At 47.7% G+C, this 27,227-nt stretch overlaps 1 protein-coding gene across 1 annotated transcript; it reads left to right on the forward strand.

The window, feature by feature from the left end:
* Positions 1-732: 732 nt before the first annotated feature.
* Rap2a (RAP2A, member of RAS oncogene family) lies at positions 733-27,000 on the forward strand. The gene is made up of 2 exons (XM_021644717.2): positions 733-1,310; positions 23,570-27,000. Exons 1-2 carry the CDS (start codon positions 997-999, stop codon positions 23,805-23,807), a joined length of 552 nt encoding a protein of 183 aa, XP_021500392.1. The 5' UTR covers positions 733-996; the 3' UTR covers positions 23,808-27,000.
* The last annotated feature ends 227 nt before the right edge of the window (positions 27,001-27,227 follow it).

The following is a 27,227-nucleotide window of genomic DNA, read 5'->3' on the forward strand; positions in this document are numbered from 1 at the left end:
GCTTCCGCATAGACAGTCCCTGCAGGCTGTTGCTGAGGTGTTCTGGGGTTTCCTGTCTGTGGCCGGCAGATCCGCGCTCCGCGTTTTCCGGGCGCCCAGGGCTGTCTTAGGAGGAGTGGGCGGGACCAGAGGGCGTGGGGCCCGGTGACGTCATCTGGCGCGGACCGGGTTTGCGTGTAGTCTGGGCGCCGCCGACTCGCCTGTTGTCGCAAGCCAAGCTTCGGGTTGCTTGTGTCACTGCCGGCGGCGGCCTCGGGGCTGTGGTCGCCCGCAAGGCGCACGTCGTTACGTCCAACAGGATAAGGCCAAGGCTGTCCGAATGCCGACAGGCCGAGTGCTGTCGGCCAAAGGCAGGCCCGACGTGGGCTCCCCAAGCACGGTCTTCCTGTCCCCATCACCCCGCCACCATCACCTCCCGAGCAAATCCGAGCGTGGGAGTCTGACGTCGGCCTCCCTCGGTGGGAGGAGAGCGCGCAGACGCAGAACGGAGGCCTGTGGGGCTGGGTGTCGCCGGCCGCATGCGGAACCCGCTCGCCGAAGCGCCGCGCTTGTCTGGGGCGCGCGGGCGGTCGCTAGGCGACGGCGGGAGAGGCGGGGCTTCCAGCGGCCCCGCCCCCGAGCCGGCCCCGCCCCCGGCAGCGCTGCGGCGGGGCTCGGGCGCGCGCTCCAGCGCCGGGGGAGCGGCGGCGGCGGGAGCTGGGCGTGGAGGCGCGAGGGGCGGGGCGGGCGGCACTGCGGGCCCGCGGTTCGGGCGGCTCCGGCTCGGGCTCGCGCTCCGTGGCTGCCGGCGCCCTCGGGGCTGCATCGCCGCTCGGCTCGGCCCGCTCGCAGGGCCGCGGCTCGCTCAGCTGCCGCCCCGCCGCCGGCGCTCGGAGCGCTGCCGCGGCCGTGGGCCGGCGTGTCCGTGAGGGCGGCGGGGCCGCGGGGTCGGGGCGCGGCGCGCGGGCGCAGGTCTATGTCGCGGGCGGCGGCGGCGGCGGCGGCCGCGCAGGGACGATGCGCGAGTACAAAGTGGTGGTGCTGGGCTCGGGCGGGGTAGGCAAATCCGCCCTGACCGTGCAGTTCGTGACCGGCACCTTCATCGAGAAATACGACCCCACCATCGAGGACTTCTACCGCAAGGAGATCGAGGTGGACTCGTCGCCGTCGGTGCTGGAGATCCTGGACACGGCGGGCACCGAGCAGTTCGCGTCCATGCGGGACCTGTACATCAAGAACGGCCAGGGCTTCATCCTGGTCTACAGCCTGGTCAACCAGCAGAGCTTCCAGGACATCAAGCCCATGCGGGACCAGATCATCCGCGTGAAGCGGTGAGCAGAGCGGGGCGCGAGGGCTCGGCGGCCGCGGCGATCCCCGTGCCTGGCCCGCGCCGGCTGCAGCACCTCCGGGGCTCCGATTTGCGGGCTTTGTTTCACTACTAAAATCGGGCATCCCGTTGACCCCCCAGTCAGCCCTTTGTCTCTAGGACGTTGGCAGCACTCCTTCTGGACCCCAGAGCAAACAAAGTTTCAAACTCGCAGGGAGAGAAGGGATGAGTGGGTGGGCGCTAGGGAAAGGGGAGCTGACTAGTGCAGGCACGCCTGTGCGGAGTGAGCACGGGCTCAAATCCACCTTTCTTTTGGCCACACAGCCCAGGCTTGCACATGCATATCCCGTGACAGTGTCAGTACGAGTTAAGGAGGGGGCTTTCTCAAAGTGGAAAAGGTTAAATGTTGCCAAGAGGTTGGCAGAAATGAATTAGTGTAAAACTTTAAAGACACATCGGCCAATAATGTGAAGACCTCCCAGCATTCAGTGCTGTTGGCATATAGCGGCATGCTTTTGACATTTCCATTGAAAGACCGCAGCTTCATCTCCCTCTGTCTCTTAAAATCTAGCCTCTTTCTCCGCTCAAAAAGGGAAGGAGGCTATTCTTGGAAACTGTGGCTTGTGTATCAGCTAATTTAATACAAAGAAAAAAAAAGTTGAGGCAAACAAGTTCTTTCCTGATGTAAAGGGATGTAAAGGGTTCAGAGAGTGTTTTGGATGTGGCTGGTAGTCCATTCCGAATGCTTCCACTGTTTCCTCCTGAGCCGATGCCACATATTTTCACCCTAACTTTAAAATTTTGAAAGTCTAACATGTTACTGCAGAGTTTTGGCAACATTTTCTAGTTCTTCTTTTCTGATCCTTACGAACTGATATGATACTACTGATAATCTTCCAGGATTACTCTACTGGTAGCCAAATTTCAAGCCACTATTGAAAGTTTATGTAGAAACAGTCGCATTTATCAGTCAGTTCGGGTGTGTTCATTTCAGAGGCCAGCGCAAGTTATTTGTGTTCAGGGAGTACTCAAGTTCATTACACGTGGTGAGTTTTTAATTCTGTATGTGAGGTGGAAGGAAATGCCTTCCCAGCCACTTGAGTATGATTGTTAACAGCCATACTGAAGATTTCCGTAGTCTTGTGTTATATTCCAAGAGAGCAGTGGATATGTTTATGATCCCTTCCGGAAGTCAGTGGTTCTGATAGCTTTAACTTCTCTTGCTCTATAGAAACGTGTTTCCTTGTGTGGCACACACAGGTGGGTGCGAGAATGCCGGTTTTCTGAAGTTGTTCAGAGATACAAGTGCCTAGGAGCAGCTGCCCCTCCATCCCACCTCAGTTATGGTCACATGGGTGACTTCCTTAATACAACCGCAAGCTCGGTGTGGGATTCGAGGGTCTGCAGCGGGTTGCAGTTCCTGGTGACTGTGTGCAGCTCACACGTCTCAGTTGGTTTACTAGAGCAGGTTGGTACCACAACCCAGGACAACAGACTAAGATTCTCCTTACCTAGACCCACAAGTGTTAGCTCTTGGTGTAAGATCATTGATCACTGGGATAAATGATCTTGTCCTGAGGACTTTTTTTGAGACAGGGTCTCTCTGTCACCTTGACTGTCTTAGAACTCACCGTGTAGACCAGGCTGGCCTCATATCCACAGAGATTCTCCTGCCTCTGCCAATGGAGTACTGAGATTAAAGTGCCCACAGCCAGCTTGAGCACCTACTTGTGCGTCCTGTTTTTTATACCTCACTCTAACTTCATCATTTGCCTTCTGGCTCCATAGCCAGTCAGAGAGGGTGAGCTTTACGTTATGCATATTATACTATAGTATATATGGTATACTACAGATATATGTTATACTATGGTATATATGGTGTCCTTAAACCGGAAGTAGGCCCCTAACTCCTCTCACTTAAGATAGTAAACATGATTTTCACATAAACACTCTTTGGAGGAGCAGTCTTAACCACTAGTTGCTATAGGAAGCATTCGGTAATTCCACCCTCCCTATGTGGTTCGCATGTTAGATATAGCAGTGGGGGGATTTAAAGTGCCCCAGTGCAGTTGACACTACTGAAATGCAGAGAATTGGAACCTCATCCATGACCACTCACTAAGAAGATTTTAAGATCTCTTTGGCTGCATGTAGCCTCTTGTCCACAGGTTGTCTTTCAGCTTGGTATCTTAGTCTTATTCAGCCTACAGCTTGCATGCCAGGATACAATAGCCTATATCCACACAGTTGGATACAAATAGAGTGAGAACGACATGGAAAATTGGGGAATTCGTGGTAGCTGATTTTTTAAAATGAGCTAAAAGAAGTAGTAATTTATTAGTATAATTTTAACCAACTAAATATAAAATAATTGTTATTTCAGTTTACCATTCAGTATTAAAAATATTCAGATATTTTACTTTCTGTGCTGTCCAATAAGTCCGTCATGACTAAACATTATTCAAGTGCTTGGTTGCCATAGGGACCATATTGGACTCAGTTTAGATTTTTTTGGTTTAGGGAAATACTTGCTTATTTTATAGCCTAGGTGTCCTTTTCTGTGAAATGGGAATCAGAACTCACCTGTCAGTGTCATCAAGATGACATGGTGCCAGTATAATCCTTGGTGCACAGAAATTGCTAAAAGTTCTTGTTGCCATTCTTTTAACTTTTGTCACTCTAACTTCCTTTAGTTTTATCCTTGGTATATAATTTTAGTTTTAGAGGAAATAGCTCGTATTTATAATCACAGTTTGAAATTCACTGCCTGTTAAAAACAGTGAGATGGAAGAACAGTGTAAATTAGTCATGGGAAAATATTTTGTTGGTTTTGTCAAATATTTTCTTTTATGGGAGATCTTATGGGAAAAAAAGGCAAGAGAGTGAACATTTAACTGAAGTTTTATACGGAGCATAGCAACAGAGAAATGGAGCTTCTCATTGGGTTGCTACATTCTGGAATACTTCATTTAAAAATATTAAAATAAGCCTTTATCTCTTTTTGTGCTATGTCTGTGTGCGTGCATGCGTGCTTGTATGTGCATTCATGTGGAGGCCAGAGGTTGGCATGTGTCTTATTCATTTGTCCTAACCCTCATTTCTAAAACACATTTTTCATCATTGTGTGTGTGTGTGTGCACACGTGGAGGTCAGAGGACAGCTTGACCTTCCCTGAGTGTGGGTCTGGTCGCCAGACTTGTGCGCAGGCATCTTTACCCGGTGAGCCATGTCTTAGTCACATCCATTGCTGTGAAGAGACACCATGACGGCATTTCATTAATTAAAATTAATTTATATTAATTTAATTAATAGAAAGAAAGCATTTAATTGGGGCCTGGCTTAGTGCTCCAAGGCTGAGTCCATTATCATCACAGTGAGGAGCATGGTGTCAGGCAGGACATTGGAGAAGGCCTTGAGAACTACAGCCTCATCCACAGGCAGAGAGAGGCAGCCTGGACCTGGCATGGGCTTTTGAAACCTCAGAGCCCACAAGGCCACACCTCCTAATCCTTCCAATCCTTTCACAGTGTTACTCCCTGCTGACTAAGCATTCAAATTTGTGGGTCTATGGGAGCATTCTTTTTCAAACCACCACAGCTATCTACCTGTTTTATGTGTGTGCTTGTCTACAAATACGCCTACTACATGCATAGCGTGAAGGTGAGACCAGGGAATTGTAGTTACAGGCGTTTGCATGTTGCCATGTTGGTGCTGAGAACCAAACTCAGTTCTTCTGCAAGAACTTCAGGTGCTCTTAACCTCTGACCCTTCTCTCCTACTACCCCAGTTTTTGAGACAGAGTCTCTTATGAACCTGGACAGGCTGACAGCAAGCCCAGGTTTGCTCCTTTTCGGCCTTCTCAGATACTGGTTCGTGGCCGTGCACTGATGTGCCACACCTTTACTTAGGCTCAGGGCTCAGAGTTCGGGGTCCATGCCTCGATGACAAGCTCCGTACCAAACCCGTCTCCACAGCTCCTGCTCACTCATACACACTCATGCTTGAGCACGGAAGACTTCTTTTCAAAGTCAAATGGACCATCTCAAAATGGCCTTAGAAATCATACGCCGCTGCCTCCTCCTCCTTCCTCTCTTCCTCCTTTTTCCTCTTCCTTCTCCTCTTTTTTTAACTCGAGTTTGGATCAGACAAAAAAGAGTGGTAAGAACATAGAGTTTAATAAAGCTAGAATTCTTACTGACTTCATTGTTTTCTGTTCTTACCTGCCCCAAGTTAGTTGTGGCCCTGACTTGTATCTGGGAACACACTGCTGTAGGCCTACACCGTAGGAGAGAGCCCCCAGACTTTGAGCATGGCCGTCAAGTGCACACCTGCTCCGGTCCCTTGCCTGCCACGCAGATGCAATCTCCATCAGCATGCTCAGTTGTTTGAAGTTTTCCTCTGGCTTCTGCCTCGCAACTTGTCTTTCTGAAGAGTTAATTTCTACTCATTCTTTCCCCCATGCTTGAAGGATTTCCCCCTTTCCTCTTAGGAAACTAAATGATTCCTGTCTGGTTTTCTCCCGTCTGGCCCCCATGCGGGCACAGCGACCGCAGCCCCTGCCACCCTGTCTGTTCTTTCCCTGCATGCTGTAGTTTACTTACATATCTTTGCTGGGATGTTTTGCCAGCATTCTCACTGAGCTCTGTGCCCAGGTGGCTAGCATAGCTGCCAGCCTACAGGAAGCAAACAAATAAAAAAAAAAAACCGATGGCGACAGAGGAATGTACAGAAAGGAAAGCATTTGGACTTAGTTTCCCCAGGCACTTCAGTGTTTCAGGTTGATTTGTAGCTAGAGGAGGTGGCTTTCTGCAAGAGTGCTTCTAGTTAGGCCAGCAAGGAAGAGGTCAAAGGTCAGGTGAGCTGTAAAGAATCAGGGAGGATGTCTTCTGGGCGGAAGAAATGCATGAGAAATGCACAGAGTACTTTCTGAATGTTAACGAGACCAGAATGACTAAACTAGAAACTTACGTAGACGTGGGTGGGGAGCTGAGGCAAGGTAGCAGACTTTAGGACATACCGAGAGAAGGTTAAGAACAGGACTTGAGGTGAAGAACAGTACGCAGAACTATACAGAAATTGTAATAGAGGAGGTGATAGATGGCGTGAGGATAGGAGAGCAGCTTTAAGCCGGCTAAGTTAGTATCCGAGGGATATGTAAAGGTGCCCAGAGGAAGATGGGGTACAGCTGTCAGGAGTGGATTCATCACGCAGGGTGAGAGGGAAAGGTCAGGAGTGCCCTTCACATCAGAGCACTGGGGCGGGGGGAGATTAGAGTGAACAACAGGAGAGGCTGCTGCCGCTTGATGATCATCGTTCAGATGGCTGTGTCTAATGTAGAGTGTGTGAAGAGGCCTTGAAGGTCAGACTCTGGATGAGTGTAAAGCTTTACACCATCTGCACAGTTGAGATGAGCAAGTGGCTGGGACCTGCCGGGCAGAGCAGAAGGGACTAGACGAGGCTGGGAGCGGAGAGTGGAAACCATGAACAGAGCTAAAGAGTCACAGGGCAAGCAGCAAGGACTGCACACGTGCTGGGCTGTGCTACACCAAGCCACTGACTGGCCAAGGTGCTCAGCCCTTCCCAGAAGCCCGCACTGCACCCGGAGCTAGGCTGGCACGGCATAGAGCCTAAGAGTTGTGAGTCACGTTTTAAAATTAATCACTGTGTCATGAAAAGTTGATGTCTGAATCCTGACAGCCAAGCATAGGATTAAATATGTAGAAAAAGGTTAATAGGAAATGTTGATCCATTTAAAGAATTGTGGCTACAAAATAGACTATTACCATTGAAGAACTTCATCAATATGTAAGGATGTAACTACTAAGAGCAGAAATGGGGAAGAGTGCTTAATCCCATATCTTTCATTAGAGGAACCCAGTGGTTAAAACACAGCTTACTCTGAAAATAATTCTGAGCCAGTTTGCTCGTTGAAAAGTTAGTTTATTGTGCTAACCGAAGCCCATGTTACCTGTTTGGTGTTCCCTACGCACTGGGTGAACCGTCGCCCCGGCTGTGTTCAAGCTGTCCATCCCTTCCATTCATTTATCTCTGAGCCTTTTGTTTTGTGAGCTCCAAGAATGCTGAAGATGTATTTCCTTGGCAGAGTGTTAAGTACCTGATAGTTGTGTTCACCAAAGACACCCACTGCATTCACTTACAGGACTCAACTCATTGCATAAGCGATGTTTATAATGAGCTGCTTTCTATGTCCCAGAGGTGGTTGGTTGGTTGGTTGGTTTGTTCTTTCTTGAAGGGAAACTCATTTTTTTCCTGCATTGTAAAATGATAACATAATGTCATTATTATGATACAGTGGCTTTCTCTTGGTTACCTGGGATTGGAACTTTTAAACTTAACTAACATTAAGGAAGATTAGAGGAGCTGATAAAAATGTCTGAAGATAGCACGACCAACAGAAAGAACTGACAGCACTGGAGTCTTATTTGCTAATGTTTATTAGTGGAGATAACACTTGGGTGATTTAATGGCTACAGAAGCCTCTAGGAGATTACATACAGCACATTAAAGTGAAGTATAGTTCACATTTATGCATCTTTCCAAGCAAGAATTGTTGCACAAAACCATGTACATTATACTTGATTTAAGGGAGGTCTTCGAGGATTGTTTTTGTCATGCACAGCCTTTCTGTAGTCCTCAACTTCAGATGCTAGGCCCTGGGAAGAAAATGTGAGTCCATACTAGCGTTCGGTGCACTGTTGCAATTTTCCTTTGACTGTGGTTCTCTCTTATCTAATGTTGTTTCTTTTATTGTTGTTTTCCAGACTAATGGTGTAAGAGTTATAAACAGTTTGTAATCTGTTTGGGAAAGTGTTGACGTTTGACTATGAGTACACTAGACTTTAAAGCAAAATTAAATCACACTGAGCAAATCTAACAGTAAAGTCTGGGGAGGAAGCGCAGGCAAGTGCTTGCTGTATAGGCCACATTTGGCTCCCAGCAGACACAGGCAGGTCCACCCTCCCAAGCCAGCCTGGGGAGTCAGTAAGCTCCTTATCCAGTCAGGGAGTCACACAGGCACCCAGAGCCAAATATAAGTATTTCTGAGGATTTTGTTGTTGTTGAGGCAGGATCTATGTGATCTGACTAGAAAGCAGACACTCTCTGGATTACACTGTGATCTGGCTGGAATACAGACACACTCTTAATCCCAAACAATGTAGGTAAGCTTAGTTTGTTTGAAAGTGATGTCTAATTGAAGGGCAGACAAAGTGACAAATCAGAGAGCAATCTGACGGAATGAGTCAGAGAGCGGATACACCCAGCTCTCACAGGAAGAGGACAGGAAAGAGGGGCGACTTAAGAGCAGCACAGGGAGAGAGAGGTTCTTACTGGGACAGTTTTACAGAGACAGGTTGCAGAGAGAACAAGCTAGACACAGGTGAGACAGAATGAGCCAGAGAATAAAGAGCCAGAACATTAAAACATTGTTAGAATTAGTTTGAGGCCAAGCAGAGCAATTCAGTGAGAAGGAAGAGAAGCCAGTTTGAATCAGTCAGCTTGGAGAGGAGTCTGGCCAGAAGAGCTGAGTTGAGACAGCCAGTAAGAGTTCAGAAAAGCTCAGGAATGCTCTCATCTTATCCCCTCATCTGCTTTTGTTGTTATTACTACTACTACTATTATTAATTACAGTTTATTCACTTTGTATCCTGGCTGTAGCCCCCTCCCTCATCTCGTCCCAGTCCTACCCTCCATCCTTTTCCCCCTCTGCCCCTCTACTAGTCCACTGATAGGGGAGGTCCTCTTTTAATCACATGTTGCTGAAGCGTGTTTCTGAATACAGTATGTTTAAAATAGATTTCAGCTGGGTAAGTAAAGCACACTTAAGTTGCACATTCTTGTTCACAATGTTGAAATATTCACTAAATTCGATAGGTAGGTTATGGTTTGAGGGGTTTGTGTGTGTGTGTGTGTGTGTGTTTATGATACATTTAAGATTTAAAGACATCCCAACAATGATGTTTTCAGCAGACATACAATGACTTAGTAACTTTGTGTGTTTGGAGTAATGAAGCAGTGAAAACACCGTTTGTTTGCCTCTTAGTTCATTTACCAGCCGCCTTCACGCTCTTACCCAGGCCACGCCCACCTTCTACTCTGAGCAGTGCACAGACACGGAGTGACACCAGTGTGTCCTTTTTCCATGCTGTGTTGCGTGTGCCCCATTTTCTGTTTGTTCTTTTCTATTTTTCTCATCATTAAGTGCTCTCATTACACACAAGTTGGAGATTGCTGTCTTAGATAATTCTGCTCTAGGAAAACTAAATGGAACTGTTGAATGCTTTGAAACAATTCTTCCTGGTTTTTCTAGTTTTCTGCCATGATACATTGTTTAAGAGTGTGAAAACAACATGCTTCCCAGTGTGAGTTGCCATTACAATTACAAGGAAAGTTAGTGTTTAGTCTGGAATCTTGTTCATCCAGTGAGAAAGACAGCCCCACCTGTTCCTGACCTGGAGTAAGGGCTGCTGTGCAGGATGTGCATTTGAGTTCTGAAGGTTCACCTGACACCGGCTGAGTCCTCCCAGCCTGAGGCCTCAGTGGAAAATCCCACCCCACTTCCCGTGGCCACTGGCACGGAGATTATAGGTGTGCTACAGATACTGTGTAAGCTGTATGTCCAAGACGTACGTGATGGGTTTCAGCCACCAAATGCTGACAACCTTCCCAAGTCGGCAATCTGTAGAGCCTCTAGTGCTGAGCGTTTCAGATAAGGGCTTTCAGATCTAATCGCATGACGGCTGAGCTCTCCAGTGCTTCACCTAGTGGCCGAGGCAGTGGGAGGGTCGGCTGCTGTTGAGGGAACAGGTGAGAACAGCCAAGTGGAGATGGCCGTGCTGCTGACTTCAGATCACGTAGGGAGGCCGCCATGGAGGAGCGGCACACCTCTGCTCCACACGTTTAATTTACGAGCAGTGTTCCCACACTTTCCGTCACCTCACGAGTTAATTCGGAGTGGAAATCCTGTGTCATGTTAATCCTTTAATACATGTTAACATTTTCTTCTTTACCAGATGTCTTGATGGCTCTCTTCAAATGAAATATTAGTGTTTTTTCTCTGTAGTTGGTATATATTTTATTATAGAATTCTAAATATGCCCATCTTTCAGTTTCCAATGAGTGCCTCAAATATTCTCAAATTTGAAATTTTATTGTGCATAGTGATCTTACCTTTTGCCAGTGCAGACAGTGACTGTTGCCATGGTTGAAACTGAAGTCTAGTCCCTGCTGTTAATTCACTCCGCATTCTCTGCATTTTACTTCCTCATCTGCAACATGGATGTGATCAATAACCAAAGAAATAAGGAACATAAAATGTTTCTTTACATAACAACCCCAAAATACCAATAAGAAAGTTTCAAGATAAATCACAGAAAGGAGGACGAAACCCAGACCTTTGTTTTGGAGAACTGTCCAGGAGCAGCATGGAGCTAACGCAGCTCCACAGCGCGTGGCCTGGCCGGAGCCCCACGCGTGTAACGGGACTGACACTGTAGACCTTCCGTGCTCTGAGCTCTGGGTCTTCACTTGGCCCTGGCAAACTTAATTCTGGTGACGAGGACTTTTTAACTGAGAAGAAGTTGCAGTGGTTTTTAGTTATAAAAATGACGCAAAAGCAATCTGCATAGAATATTAGTGCTTGTTGGATGACGTTTGGAGGTGGTAGTAGGCTTTTCCTGAATGCCAGAAAAGCCTGTGTGGATAAAGATAATTTTAACACTCTGTGGCTGCCTATGTAGAGTAAAGTGTTGACAGGCTTTTCTTAATAAACCAATTCCAGAAAAGGTTTTATCTGACTTTGCATAAAAATCATCACTGTCAACATCAAATAATGTGACTTAAGCCACATCATTTGCATAGCATTGCCCTGGGCATTATGCAGAATAAATGCAGGGTGCTATCTTTAGCTGGTGTGCCAAAATGTATTGTCAGTGAATATGTATTTGACAGTTCTAACTTATACCGCTTATACCGAAGTACAGCCTTTAAAACAACTTGATTCTTGAGTTTCAGAATATCTTCCACCAGAAACATTGCTTTTATTAGGCATCTTTTTTTGGGGTCGTTTTTTTGTTTTTGTTTTTGTTTTTCTCATTCTAACTCATTAAAGATCAAAAAATTGCCCATAGGAATAATACCAATTATATATATTTACTTTGATAAATGCCTTAGGCCACTGGGGGCTGCTATAGCAAAATCTCTTAGACCAGGTAATTTGACCACAATAAAAATGTATTGGTCAGAGTTCTGGAGTCTAGAAAGTCCAAAATGAAGGTGCCAGAAAATTTAGTGTCTGGTAAAGGCCCGTTTGTAGATGCCTCCTCTTGACGGGTCTTCATGAAGCTGGAAGAGAAAAAAATGAATCCCGTGAGCCTTTTCTACGGGTGCTAACACTGCCTTTCATGGGCGTGGCTATTTACCCTAAAGTCCCTCATAGCTCGGGTCTGTCACTGGGGGTGAATTTCAACCTGCTGATAGCAGAAGGCTCAGCATTGAGCTCAGAGCTTGTTCAGTGTGTTTTTATCTCCTCTATCCCAACTGTAATTTCCTGTTCCCCCTAGTGAGCCGTGCTCACTTGCACTGTTTGCTTTTCCATCTTTGGGAACCACCAATCTAAGCAAACTTCAGCCGTCAGTAAGCTCGGTTAGTAAAGTCAAGGACACGTGCCCTCTGCTCAGACCCAAGTCAAAGGCTGCAGCTGAGGCTAGCTAAAATCACATGTGCACGCACACACACACACACACACACACACACACACACACACGAGGGCTCACAGCCATTAGAAGTGCTGTGAGTGTGCGGAAGGTAGGTGGAACATGATCCGCCGTGCTTCGTGTCTGCACTTGCGCCTGTTTTGAAGAGCGCGGGCTGAGAGGAGAGCTGTCAGTGGCCTGCGATCAGCCCGAGAGTAGTTGTTGGCCGGATGGCTTGGGCTTTGTCCTCTGAGTGCTCCTGTGCTCAGTGGCCGCTGAGCAGAGCTGGGGTTCTGTTGCCGTGTTCTGGAAGGATGTGCAGGGTGCCCTCTCGGCACTCGGAGCGGCTGCTAGGCCCTATGCTGGATTCCTGGCTGGCAACGGTACCCCTCCACAGCCTGGGTGCTGGTGCTGCCCATCCCTGCCTGACAAATCAGTACCCCAGGGTGACGAGCAGAAAGTTGGTGTTTCTAAGGCCTCAGCACCTGGTCCCAGTGAAATGACAGGAAGGAGCTTTCTTCCCTTGTGCTCAGCAGCACATCTTTCTCCGCAGGCCATGGCTGCCAGCAGTCCCTTTGAGCACCGATACCTGGATCTGTCCCCTTGTCCCCCAGATGCCCACATGGCTCTGCTTCCCTGGGTCTTGGAGACTCCGGCCTACTGTGCCACATGGTCCGCCGCTCAGGGTACCCCAGTGTGGGCAGTAGCTTATGTGCTGGCTCCTGCTCTTACACCAGACTCTGTTGCCGGAGTCTCAAGGAGGTCAGTTCCACCTGCGTGTAACTTTATGGAGCATCTTTGACTGGAAAGCGTCCTTACTGCTTTTGTTCATTTTGTTAACCCTCATGAGTCTAGGCTTTGTCCAATTTCAGAAGGACTTTTTTTTTTTTTTTAACTAAGTGGACTAGATTAAAGATGGCTACAGACTCGTTGGTAAACTTCACATTGTAAAAGATCATGGGTTGATCATGAGAGTGTATAGAACTGATATTCGGCCAGCTAGGGGCCTTTTATAAATGCTCTGGCACCTTCACCTTGGTTCTTGGGCCCCCTGAGCTGACGTGAAGACATACAGGAAGCCCATTGTTCCTTCTGGGAACTAATGAGGAGGCCCTGCAGCTACATGAAAGGGGGTTCTCTCCCCACCACACTTAGCAATGTGACTGCCCCACCCACCCTAGCTCAGCACCCCTGAATGACCCCACTTCATGTGATGGAGGACAAGAAAGTCACTGTTGCGCTGCCCAAGTCATGATGAGTAGTGCGAAATCTAGTAACGTGGTTATCTGAGACTGAGATTCAGGAGAGGCTCTGGTTTTTGCTTTGGTTTTTCTTTTTAAATGTTTAAAAAAGTGAAACATTTGAAAAATGTTCGCCGAAGATGAACAAGTGATGAGTGAAGGAACAAACCATAATTCTTTAAACCCCATGCCCCCGGTACCTGTCCTTGGAATTTACGTAGTGTCATTTGGTTCCCCAGGCAGGACTATAATTTGAAGATCATATTTAGTCTTTTTTTTATTTTTTAGATGTATTTTTTTTTATTTATTCTGCAGGTATACCTGCAGGCCAGAAGACGGCACCAGATCTCATTACGGTTGTGAGCCACCATGTGGTTGCTGGGAATTGAACTCAGGACCATGGGAAGAACAGCCAGTGCTCTTAACCTCTGAGCCACCTCTCCAGCCCTCATATTTAGTCTTATTAAGAATGTAACATATTAGAGGCTGGAGAGATGGTGCAGAGTTAAGAGCTCTTACTGCTTTCATGGGGGACCAGGTCCCCTCTAAACTGTACATTAGGCAGCTCACAGCTACCTGTAGCTCTGGATCCAACAGATCTGAAACTGTTTTCTGGCCTCCCCATGTACCTATATTCATATGTACATAAGCCCCGCCCAGACACATAATTAAACATAATTTAAAAGCATCTGCTCATTAATGGCCTTTAAAGGATCTAGTAGGTTAAACCGAGTGTCAGTAGGAGAATCTAGTCTGTGTGGAAAGTATTGCACCTGCTTCCTCACTCTTCAGTGTCTCTCGAAGTTGGAGTTTATAAAAACAGCTGGTAGATGCCATCTAATTTATGTTTAAAAAGACTTTGTCCACGTGGTTGCTGCTCTGCTCCCGCCTTGGCATCCAGCACTTTGGAGTACAGAAGGAAAACCCAAAACCAGCCATGTTAGTTAAATCATGACTACAAGTCCCTTTGGGTGATTAATGTTGTGTTCCCCCTCCCCCCGCCCCAGATCCTCAGGGACTCTTAATAAATCAACGTAAGCAACCACTGCAAGGAGTAACAGAGCCGTGCAGCATCCTAGTGCACACCCAGAAAGGCTGGTGGCCTGCCTGTCACATGAAACAGCGGGACTTCGTGAGGAAATGTCTTTGAAATCCATCACCGAATTGTGCTGTGTACCTGTAAGCGTCGAGCAGTGCCGGCAGTGGCGGGACAGTGCTGCGGCCAGACGGTGCCGCTGGCCGGGGCTTTTGGGGGTGAACAGCAGGTGAAGACGGCGTGCACTGTGCAAAGTTGGGGAGCTGCATCGGCTCTTTTGTGTCCCACATTAGAGGCATGGGGACAGCATGTGTGGTGAGAAAAAGGATGCTTAGAATCAGGAAAAAATACATGCTTTTAGAAGATACTACATTGTCAGCTTATGTAAATTAGAGGGAATATTGTCTCTTATTGCCTGACTCTTGTTCATGGCAATTAATGACTTTTAGACCAAATACATAGACTGGTCAAACTCAGGCCGGAGAGTGTAAGCCCGAAACAGGAGGGGAAATCCTTAGCAACAATTTGGGCACATTTTTATAGCTCTATGGCTATAGTTGAGATTCTAGAACTGACTTGCTAGCAGATGGTTTAAGGGACCCCAAAGATGAACAGTTAGCAGTCCTGTAGTGTTTTACAGTATCCATGATACTTCAATGGATAATTCATGTTGCAGCATGCAGAGTCTGGTGTCTACCACGGCCTGTGGAGATGCTGGTTGTTAGTAAGGCTGTTGCTGTCATCATCATTAACATATGGTAATATTTCTGTTTCACAGGTGAAGAGGCAGGCATCGGGAAAGGCGGGCAGCATATCCAAGGGAGCAGACATCTTTGTAGTCTTCTAACCCAACCCATGTTCTGCCTTGCGCCCTCTGCCTAGGTTTTAGCCTCTGACTGACCTGACTGTTAGCCTAGGAGCGAGTCTTCTCCAGGCACTGTGGAGCCACCACACATTTTAATAGGAGGTGGGGATGGGGAGTGGATCGTAAAAGCAATGTTTCAGTTTGGCAGTGTTTCAGATTGGCGTAGAGAGGCTGAGAAACAGGGTTAGAGTGGAGCTCGGCCATGAGTTCTATGAGAAATGAAGGGTTTGTGCATATGAAAATGACGGGATGGATTTTCTCACATCCAGTAGTTCCCGTTCTGCCTGTCCCCTGGAGTCACTGCTCTGCCAGGCCTGTACCCGGCTGTCATGTCCCCGAACCTGGTGATGGTTAGAGACTGCCCCAGCCTGCAGCCTTCCTCCACTCTCCATGCCCCCAGTGCTTTCTCGTGCCTGTCTGCATACGGTTTTTACGTGTTGCCTTGAAACTGTCCTACCCGGCATTTGTCACTTTGTGGTTGCTCCTTTAGGGCCCCATTCTGACAGTACTAACTGATTCCATCTCCTCCCTCACTCTCACGTTTTCTGTCTCCATTGCCCACCTGTTGCTTTTCCTGCTTCAGATCTGTTTTCACAGACTTCAGCAGCCAGTCTCCGGACAGTGGCCCTGGCCTGTCCAGTGGTGAATAACTGGTACCCTCCTCCCCCTGAAGGAAGGGGTGTCCTTCCTGGGGAATTTTCTTCCTGGCAAAGAGAAAAGCTGATTCCATTAGTCTTAACCTTCATTTTCTAGAAATGTGATTTGCTGAAATGTGGCATTTTTGCTTGTTTTTTTTTTTTTTTTTTTTAAGATCTCACTTTAGCTCAAGCTGACAGTGAACTCACGGTGGTTCTCTCACCTCAGTCCTCCCCCCCCAGGATTAAAGGCATGAGTTGCCACTGTAGCTGTTTTCGCTTTAAATCTTTGCAGGGGTCGTGTCTTGTGCTTAGTGATTTGGAGGAAAGAAGGAATTAGAAATATATTTAAATCTTTTCACGATAATAAAAGCGTTCTCCCAGATAAACACTCCTTTGCTCATAATTGCTAAGACCTTAGCTCGTCATAGGTTCAAGCATGTTTAAACTCACCTCATTCAGGGCCAGCTTTAACACAGTTATTTCTGAAACAGGGTGCTGACAACGTGTGCGCCCTGGCATGGTCGAGAGGCGGTTGCTCAGTCTTGGCAAACCTAAAAGCTGGCCAGTTCCTAACCACAGGTTTCAGATCTCAGCGGTTCTGAAGAGGAAACGCATGTCTGTGTTTCAGCACCTTTCCCCTTTGGTAGATAAAGCTGTGCTCAGATGTGCGCCTTCTGGCTTACTCTTCAGTGGTCCAGTGTTACTTAGAGCCTAAAGGCACCTGCAGACTGTAGTAAAAAGAAGCCACACAGTGAGCCTGGCCTACAGCTGTCCCCTTCTCCCTCGTTGCAGGTCCTGTGTGGGGTCTTTGCAGAATCGACCGGTTTCATCCTGTTTTCCCACTCAGTTCTAATGACAAGGCATCAGGCTTCTACTTGCTAACATCTCACAGGTGCATGTTTGTGGCACGAATAATCTTCATTCCTAATGACAGAGGCCAGATCGAATGTAATCATAGGTACAAAATGTATCTATGTAATATACAACCCCCCCTCCTTATTTTTTTCCAAGACAGGGTTTCTCTGTCTGTCTTATAACTCACTCTGTAAGCTAGGCTGGCCTTGAACTCCGCCTGCCTCTGCTTCCTGAGCGCTGGAATTAAAGGCGTGCGCCACCACTGCTCAGTTTACATTTCCCTTTTTAACGTGGGTTTTAAAGCAGTGCAGCATCTTTTGTCTCCTGAAAAGATTTGTGGGTGTAGTTTGTAGGTCTGCTAGTGAAAGAACCCTTCAGAACTATAATCATTTTTATCTCCAGTAACATGCTGTTCTTTAATGTTAGCATTCCCTATGCCAAGGATGGAAATTCAGCAGCACAGGATCTAGCCAAGCAGTAAACTGACGCCTGATTGACCTAATTACGCCTTTTATATTGTTGAAACACCGTAGCCCACATGCATGTCCTCAGTGTGTCTTGACGGCTCTCCTGCTGCCCTGCTTCAGCGAGGACTTTATCTAGTTATTTTACCTTTTTTTTTTTTTTTAGTCTGTTTGTTGAGGCGTAACTTTCATGCCATAGAGCACGCACATCTTGACCTTAACGTGCGTAGCTAGATGTATGTGCTGAGGCTATCCCCCAGGACAGCCCTGCCACGCAGCGGCCCCCTTCCGTGTGCTGAGGCCTTGCATTCTCTTTCCCTGTCCTTAAACTCTGGCTTGTCATGCAGCATCTTGGGCACCTGTGAACTTGTCTGAGTAACACAGATTCCTGCCCTGCAGAGCGCAGAGTCCTCCTGGCCGGGAGGAGGGTGTTCCTTCCACAGTTTCACCTTCTTGCGCTCCGAGGAGTTCTCATCGTTGGGTCACCTGCTGAGTGAGTAGATAAAGAGAAGGGAAGAACTGGAAGTGTCTCCCGGTCTCTCTGGCCCCTTCCTGATTCTTTTGGTTAGAGAAACAGTTGAGTATTTATTTCTGTGTCTTGTACTTTTTATGGGCATCTGTTACCTTGGCCTTGTGTGTGGTTCTGGTACGGCTCTTCATTACAGTTCAGTGCTGTGAGTTCCCCCCACCGTCACCTGGGCCACCCTGACTAAACCGCAGGGCACCATGTCAACCCTCGCACATCTGAGAACTGGCTGATCTTTACTGATGTAGGAGCCCTGAAGTCCTTCTCCGTGTTACCACATGTTTATGGCATTGTAGGTTTCCCACCTAAGCCCAAGCAAAGGAGGGCCAGAAGGAAAAAAGCCCCGTTCAACGATCAGAATGAAACAGTTAGCTGAGTACAGATGAACCAACTGGGGGTTGGCACCCTCCCCATGGCTTCAAGAGGTAATGGTCTCTCATGTCAGCTTTTGGCCCAGCCCAGGACAGCCCAGAGCGGTGTGCTGGACAAGGAGCAGCCTCAGTCCTGGAGGCGAGGGTATTCCTAACACACACGCCGTGAGTGGTGCTGTAAACTCTAGCCATCCACCGAAACTGCAGTCACAGCAGATTGAGGAACCAACCTAGAAATGGACTTTTCTAGTTCAAAGGCTTAAACCAAAGATCCGATACATAGGGCTTTTAAATATATACATTTTATATACCTTTTGGTTCAGAAATTATACTTCTAAGTACACTCATCAGATTGCTGGTAATGTTTGCCAGAAAATCGCCCTAATGGCCTAAGAGTAAATGATGATACAGTTTTAGGTGATACATACATGGTGTGTGAGTGTGTGTGTGAGAGAGAGAGAGAGAGAGAACGAGATCAGTCTATAAAGAATTGTCATCACAATGTTATTTATAAAAATGGGTAGCTCCATAATAAGCAAAAGTGAGACTGGTGTGATGAAATGGTATGATCTCCTTGTATGAAAATATATGCTTGTGTTAAGACCTATGAATTGGAAAAGTCTGGAAGTTTATACACCAAAATAGTTATGGTGGTTATTCTCATAAATGAGATTAAGAGTTCTCTGTCTCTCTCCCACCTCTCTCTTCCTCCCTTCCTCCTTCCCTCCCTCCCTTCCTCCCTCCCTTTCTCTTTCCCTCATCCACTCCCCTTTTCCCATTTTCCTATTTGTTTGCTTTTTTGTTTGTTTGTTTGTTTGCATCTTGATGCACTGTTGAGCAAAGAATTGAGGAAGAAAACCTGCTTCCCTTTTGCGATAAAGAAAGGTTCCTTCCCCTGCAAGGCAGAAGTTAGGACCTGTGAGGGAGCGAGTGCAGACATCACAGGTCTGAACACAGTAAACATTTAAACTCTGGATTCTTAACGTAATAGGTGACAAACTGACAGAGAGAGCAAGCTGCCCAAAGTGTGAGTTCTCTGTCACTGAGGCTGTTCAGAAACACTGCAGACACCTGGCAGGGCTGGTCCCAGAGCGAATGAAGAGTCGGTGTTTGCCATTTTGTCTCAGGAGCTCTTGGTAAAGGAGATTTTAACACTGGAGAGAAAGTTGAGTTAGGGAACTCAAAAGCCTTTCTGATTCTCTTCTGAACTCAAAGAGAATTTTATTTCCCCCAGCTTATGGCCAAGAAGAGCATAACGGAGCAAGTGAGACACGCCCTTCTCTGAAGGTGCTCCAGGGTAAGGCTGCCATGGAGCTGACTGCCGTGGCCTTGCTCCGGCTCACCGTGATGAGTGCATGAGGAGAAGAGGGTGCTGGTTTAGACTTGCTGCTTTAGAGCCGTACATGTAAGCACATGGTGATGTTTGGGATGAGCGGCAGCGGTGAGCACAGCAGTTCCTCACGCCTGGGAAGCTCGGAGTGTACAGATCTATAGACATGTGTCAGTAGACTCTTGGTCCCACAGATTCAGCCTCAGGAGCTCTGGAACAGGGCCCAGGAATCAGTACTTAAATTCTCCAGTTGTTTTAATGACTAGCCAAGCTTAGACATTCCCAGAACAAAGTGTACATAAATTGAGTGTGCCCTAACACCTGTATTAGGACAGCTCTGAGGCAAAACCAGCCTGGTGATGAGCACACTGAAATCCTTCTGAGCCACTGGTATTTACAGACCGCCTCCTTGAGAAGCCCCTCAGTTAAGCTGGGCTTTGTGCAATCCAGTAAGCACAGCTGCTGAAAAGAGCAGCTTTACCTATTCAGACATTCTGTAATCACACTCATGAATATAGCAAGCAGCATGCAAATTCATGTTAATAAGACATGTTTTCCACAGTCTACAAACAAAGTAATTTGAGCCACACCAGCCACCTTCCGGCCCTGGCAATGGTGTCTCCTCCATGATCAGGTTAACAGGTTCATGAATGGAGTAATTTTGGAATCTTGCTTTTTCAACTTCTTCCCAAATGGCATCCTCTGAAAGGGGGGAGCTGAGGAGGACCCACAGGGCTGTGATGAGAACTGCTGTCACCCCTGACAGGATGGCTAGCGTGCTGGCCCGGCTGTGAGTGCTGTCCATCTGATAAGGGCGCTCTTGCGCACCCTTTCCCCAGTTTTGTTTCGCAAAGTGAGTGACCGGCATTTCAGGGCTGAGCGGACATGGGAAGGGGTTCTGCAGGTGGATCTCACAAGCCATTTGCTCTTCCTTGAACCAACAGCCACACCAGGCTCTTGACGTCTAGTCGACACTGGCTTGGGAGTTCTCCCTGGTGCTTCTGTGGCAGATTCCTTACTGTGACTTCACACAGCATGCTAGATCCCCAGGGAAGCCGCTGCTGTCACTCCTGTGCCCCAGCATGCGCTCCGGGCTGCCTCCTGACTGTCTCTAATAAACCTTAACTTATCTACTTTGTTGCTAATATCTGTCTCCTTTGCTGGGCTATAATCATCGTGAGGACAGAAGTCTTTGCTGTTTCTTGTGAATCATAAGTGGAAATAATAGTATCTAGGACGTAGCAGGCACTTAGAAAATAGACATGTTGAATGGACAACCAAGTATGTGATCCACAGTCGTACTGGTCTCCCGCTGCTCCGCTGCCGCACCGTGGGCTCCCCAGGGAGGCCTTAGCGCCGGGGAGTTGGAGCGTCCTGCGCAGCGTGCAGACAGTACAGCTGCTAAGCTCCTGGGTGCAGGCTCCCTCTTCCCAGCGGGTTAGCGAGACCCACAGCCGCTGCTCAGTGCTCTGCACCCACAGGATCTGCTGAGGTTTCCCAGCCGCATCCACTCCACCCCTCCACACTTTACTATCTCTTCTCGAGATCAGCCTGCTCTGTGTTCTTACGACAGGGCCAGACTCCGCCATTAACTGTTGATTGAGGGTTGGGCCACCATGTCTGATGAGACTTAACTTTCTGGTTGAAGAGCTCTTTAGACCTAGTCCAGCAAACAGGTACTTAGGAGACTGTATCAATCTAAGTCACATGATTGGCTGGGGCTGGCTCTGAGGCTGAAGTCTTGGTCTGGTTTGGGAGTTATGTTACTGTTGTTTTAAACACAACATACTGCCATAGCAGTGGACTGAGTACCCTTGTGCTTCGTCAGCACAGGCTTTACCTCTCCCTGTCTTCTCCTCTGTGTCCCAAGGAGACCCAGGTCCTTCCAGCCTTCCCTTTCCCTGCAGGACCCTCCCTGTCACCCCAGGCCTTCCCACTGGTTTTAGCACCCTCTCTAAGGCCAACCCTCCATCCAAACCACAACCTATCATATTTTGCCCGGTCCTGAACTTCAGTGTTAGCAGAGACAAAACCCATCAGCATGCTATTTGGAAACATGCGCTTTGTTTGTTGTTTTGTTTCCCTTCAAGATTTTGATCCGTTTGTCAGGTTTTTGTTCGGGTTACTGATCTGCATTTGTTAATAACCAGATGGCAGAAGGGACCGCTAACAGTTCAGCTAGTAGAGCAAGGCAGGTCCTGTGATGCTGACTGGACTGAGCCCTGTTACTACACCGTCCTGGTTGGCTTCGCTGTGTGTGGCACGTGTTTGCAGCGTGGGACAGAACCAAGCGCTCAGCTGTCAGCCTGGTAGTGGGCAGTTGACGTCTGGCTATCGCGTGTTGTGATTCTGAACCTCCTGACTGGAGAGTGTGCGCATCAGCCAACTGCTGATAACTTCCTATGTTTGCAAGTTTGGGAAGTCCACAGGTACTAGCAGATCCTGCACCGTTCAACTAAAATTACATCTCTGTTAAAGAGAAAGTATTGATGTGGTATTGTGTTTAAGCTTACAGTACTCTTTCAGATAGTTTTCTCTTACCTAAGAATAGGAAGTAATTTGGTTGGTTGGTTGCTTGGTTGGTTAGTATTTGAGAGCTAGTCCAGTCTGGCCACCAATTCACTGTGTAGCTGAGGGTGGTCTTGAACTCCTGATCTTCCTGCTTCTGCCTCCTGTGTGCTGCTGTTACAATGTGTGCCACCACCAGGCCCAACACTAGAAAGTAATGTCTTAGCACGTCCATCTTCATCAAGTGTAGTCAGCAAACTGAAGTCAGGTCCTGACTTTGGCTTAGTTGAGTTCTGTCTGTCATTGTTGGTAAGCTGCTTTCCTGACCATCAAGGGGAGTCGGCTCTTGCTCTGTCATGTGTACAAAGGAAAGGGAAATACAGGTACATGCTTGAATGTAGAGCAGATTGGAAGCTGGTCCTGACACGGTCAGCAGTGACAACTACTGTGAGGCTGCTCAGCCCCACGGTAGGGGCTGGTGTGGAGTTTCTGGTGGGGTTCATGCCATTGCCATGTGTGCTCTCAGAGGCCTGTGCAAGAGCTCCCTGACAGAAAGGTGTGACAGGCCGCAGGGACAGTGTAGTACAGGTTAAGACACGGAATGCCTGTGCTCTAAACTCACCCTCACACATGTGTGTTTTGGCGTGTGCCTGTGTGTGGAGTCCAGAGGACAGCCTTGTGCGTCTTCCTGAGGACTGCCTTCCACCTTATCGGCCTGTGGCTCCTCAGTTAAGCTAGACTGGTCGGCCAGTGAGCCGCAGGCACCCCCTCGCTGCCTGCCCAGTGCTGAGGTGAGAAGCGCTGCCGCTGGGCCTGGCTCTGTGACGGGCAAGGGCTTTGCCAACTGAGCGGTTTGCCCAGCCCTCCGACTTGAGGAGACAGGGTCTAGCTGTGTAGCCTGTGTTGGTAGTGCTGGCACTGCTCACGCACCACGCCGCATGCCACATGTACTTTCCAGCTCTTGTATTTTGCTGCCTGGAATGGGCCCTCACTGAGGCCATTGATTTGCTCTCTGGCCAAAGGAATTTAAGTGTCCACTGGGGACACGTGTGGTGTTAAGGGGACTGGGGAGCACCATCTCGACAAGACACTGGATTGCACAGGAACCGTGTGTGGGCCCACCCGTCATTTCCATTTTCTAGTTGTGCTGTAGTTTAATCCTTAAACTGAGAATAAATTAACTTTTTCTTTCAGCCGGCTGATCCCACATTTCCATATGGGTGTGCTTCTATTTGACGCTTTCAATTTTGATGAGTTCCATTATGGTTTTGGCTTTTTTTTTTTAATTGTTGTGTTTAGGAGCTGTTTAGAATATGGTGGGTTTTGTGTTCTTACGGAATATAGTAAAATGCTGACAGTCATGTCAGCAGTAGAGCTAATGACTGCATGCTAGCTGAAGTTGTGAGCGAGCGTCTCATGGAACAGACAGCATTTCCATTAAGAGAAGTCAGCCTGAGAGCTGAGACTAATTCCCCAGTGTATCTGGAAAAGATACATAATTGGTTTTAAAGGCTACATGATTGATTAATTGAGAACATGGTTTGGAAGGCCCATCTACGGCCCCTCTGAGAGCTGCTTCACAATGCCCTCGGTAGGCACGGGCCAGCTGGTGCAAGTCGTTTTTCAAGTGGCTAAAGAGGTCATGTATCCCACAGTACAGGAAGAAGAAAATGTGCTTCCCTGCTTGCTAACTGCTGCACTGCGTGTGTTCTTTCAGGTATGAGAAGGTGCCGGTCATCCTCGTGGGGAACAAGGTGGACCTGGAGACTGAGCGGGAGGTGTCGTCCACGGAAGGCCGCGCGCTGGCTGAAGAGTGGGGCTGCCCCTTCATGGAGACCTCTGCCAAGAGTAAAACTATGGTGGACGAGCTCTTTGCGGAGATCGTGAGGCAGATGAACTATGCCGCTCAGCCTGACAAGGACGACCCGTGCTGTTCGGCCTGTAACATACAATAGCATCCGAGCGCGGCTGACCTGGACAGGGCTAGGCAGCAGTGACCTCGTTTGCACCACTGCGGTCTAGGCATGGTGTTGTGGCCTCAGGCCGGATGGCCATTTGGTGCCTCTGAGGACCTGTGGGTTCAGTGACTACAGCCCCCACCCCTGACCGCAGGCTCCTGCACATCCGAAAACCGAAGGCACCACCTTTGAGCTACAGGGTGATCTCACTTGAAGCACCGATGGCGTGGCCACTGAGCTAACAGAAGCCACTGTCGTGTAGATTAAAAATAATCACGAGAGAGAAACCAGAAGAATTCCTATGATCACTAATAATTAAAATATTTTGTTGTCTTTAAAAAAAAAGTAAAGGAGAAATATTTTCCTACAAGAATACTGAAGTCGGGAATGGATGGTCTTTCTAGCCAGTTTACTCCATCCAGTAAGGCAGCGTTACAGGGAAGCCTCTCGGCTGACATGCTTCTGTTTTTCACGTTGATGCTTAATTGTAGATGTTCTCCTAATTGATCACCCAACGCATCAGTCTTCATGAGAGTGAAAGACAGACAAGGCTGGGTGAAAATCCAGCCTGGCTTTAGAATTTGTTGAACCACCTATTTTGCCACAGAAAAGTCTCTCATGAAGGTTTATGAGAATTGAAGTACACATCCATCCTCTGATAACAGAGCAAGGATGGCCTTTATTTGCTGATCAAGAAAGAAGTGACTGAGATGGAGAGAGTGCCTAGCCTTACTAACGAGCATTATAGATTAACCCGAACCATCGCAGAAGGAAAATGAAGCCATGTTACACCCACACGCTCCCGTTTGCAGACACCTCACAGGACAGGACAGGACAAATCTGGCATTTTTTCTGTGTGTGTTCATGAACGCAGCTGTTAAGGGCTATGGTTGTGATGAGACCCTTTGGCTCACCTGCTTTGGAAATCCACTTTGCTGTAACAGAGCTTTATTGTAGGCATTAAAAAAAAAATCAGATTGAATAACCTGTGAAATAATTTGAGCTTAAAAGTAGAAAAAAATTATTTTAGAGTGGAAGGGAAGAAACACAAAGCCTTTTCTCTTCCTTTTCCTGGCGAATCCTGGGAGGTTCTCCTGCACCTGTTTCGCCCTGGTTCCTGAGGGGCGCACACTGCCAGAGGGGATCTTTTGCTTTGAAGGGTGCTGAAGCTCGGCAGTTTTGGTTTTTATGGCTGTGAAGTGTTTTATCATTTACATGAGTGATGGCACAGGAAAAAAAGTCTATTCAGGAGTTTCACAGTCGTGGTGGAAGGGTTCTCCCCTGACTCGGGAGCCGGGAGTGCTGGGGAATGTCCTGAGCCCACCCTCTGAGACAGTGAGCCCTTCAGAACCGCGGTGTCCCCGAGCCTGATGTACCTAGCGCACACGCCTTGTTGGCTCCACAGTCTGGTGCAAGTAACCGCTTGGTCTCATCTGTCCCTGAGAGTATGTGTGTGTGTGAGCATGTGTGTTTATTGTTCCTAAGAATTTGGCACAATTCAGAGATGATAGGCTCAACTGAGAATCTAGACTGCAGAGCGTTCTGTATGAGCAGACTTTCTTTTTCTTTAAATTATTAGTCTCTTCTAAGCCGTTGGAATCCCACCAAGTATTTAGTGATTGGCTTTAAGCTTAGAAAAAGGTCATTGGAGTTTGTTAAATGTGAGAAAAAGAAAAAAAAAAGTAATGTGAGTAAAAGCTAGTCATGGGTGTTAGAAAGTCTTTGAGTATTTGTGGTCCTCAGTGTCATTTTCTCCAGTTAGGACATACCACAGTTATAGGACAAAAAGTTCTAACCAGTTTACTTGGGGAAAAAAAGTCCATTATGTAAAAGTTGATTTGACTCAGACATATCAAGAACTTGGACGCAAGAACTCTGTTTTATCTACTGCAGTAGAAATGTTAGTACTTTGACCTCTGAGGCCTCTAACTGGTGAGAGTAATTCTGATTTTTAGACTCCCGTGATGCATAGCAGGTCATAATGCTGTGTATTAGAAGCGGCTGGACAGAGGCCACAGCCCCACCTCACAGGTGGCTGCAGACATGACAGTGGTAACCTGTGGGAAGCCTGGCGAGGTGTGAGGTGAAAGTGTCAGACTTTCGAGCAGGCTTTTCCCGTGAGGCATTCAAGAGCCAGCGGCCCTCCATAGAGCCAGGCACAACCATGAGCCAAACCGTGCCACGCCTTCTCCCTGCTTCTCTGTGTGAATCGCCTGTTATGCATGATGTTTCCCGAGGACAGGAAATGATGCTTGTGGGCACGGGAGGTAGGGAGCAGAGGAGGGCTGGCCGCTCGCTCCTGAAAGCCCTGGTGCGTCTAGCAACTGGAGAAAGGAAAAGTTTGTTCTAACATGCCTTAAAAACGTTATGGTTTGACCCAAAGACCCACTGTTTCTTTAGCTGTTACTTAGTTTTCCTTGCATTGATTTTTACTCCTGTACAGAGGCAGGTCTTTTCAGGTTTCCTTTCCCGTGGAACCTTCGGGTTCTTTGAGGCTGTGGTAGTGATAGCAACCGATGCCGTGTTCCGCTTCTGCAAAACCGGCCAGTGTCTGCGGGACACCTCGGGGCGCTTTCCTTACACAGGAACCGTCTGCCGTGGAGAAGCAGGGTTTGACGCACTCACCACTGTTGCCCTCACTCCCGGTGGTCAGACTACTGATGCTTGCTCCTCTGCGTCGCCCCAGGCGTCTGCTGTTCGCTTTCCAGTGTGAGTGCTGCTGGTGAATGTGAAGGTGCTTTGTGGTCCGCTGCTGGGGGCTGTGTGGGTTCCTGGCTCTCCCCTGGCAGCCTTCCTCCCCCCCCCCCCCCCCCCGTTAGCCCTGTTAGCACTGGTGAAGCGCTGTCTCCTCAGCCAATCAGATTTAAAGACTGCGGGGACCTTTTGTTGTTTAACGTGCTGTTGCGCATCTATTAAACCTTGAGCAGGGTTTCTAGAATGGCTGTGGTGAATTTTGGAAACAGACTTATCACTATTGGTTTGGGGTTTCCCAGAGATACACTTCACAGTTAATTGTTGAACTCTAATACAACTGACCATTTAAAATTGAACAACAGTTTATTGTTTTGTAACAGTGTCGGGTAAGCCCTGACATTTCAATTGAAACATGAATTGTAGTTATAACTCAATGCAAATTCAACAGTTGTATTCGGGGTTAAATTATTTTAACAAATAAATTTATTTAATGAAAGTCTGGCTTGTGTTTGTTGCTTACGCTTGTGAGGTTCGCTATATACAAAAAAGTAGGACACTGCCACAAATGACACAGACACTCTTCCTACCGAACCCCTTAAGCCAACTAACCAAGGGCTCATTCCTTAAGAAGGGATGCTGGTCGGTCGTTTTCATGGCCTTTAAAATAGCACAAGGAAGGTTTGAAATCAGCATAAACACTCATCCTTATAAGTGTTTTCTTTA

The sequence above is a fragment of the Meriones unguiculatus genome, chromosome 9 (assembly GCF_030254825.1).
Source record: "Meriones unguiculatus strain TT.TT164.6M chromosome 9, Bangor_MerUng_6.1, whole genome shotgun sequence".
Classification (NCBI taxonomy): Eukaryota; Metazoa; Chordata; class Mammalia; order Rodentia; family Muridae; genus Meriones; species Meriones unguiculatus.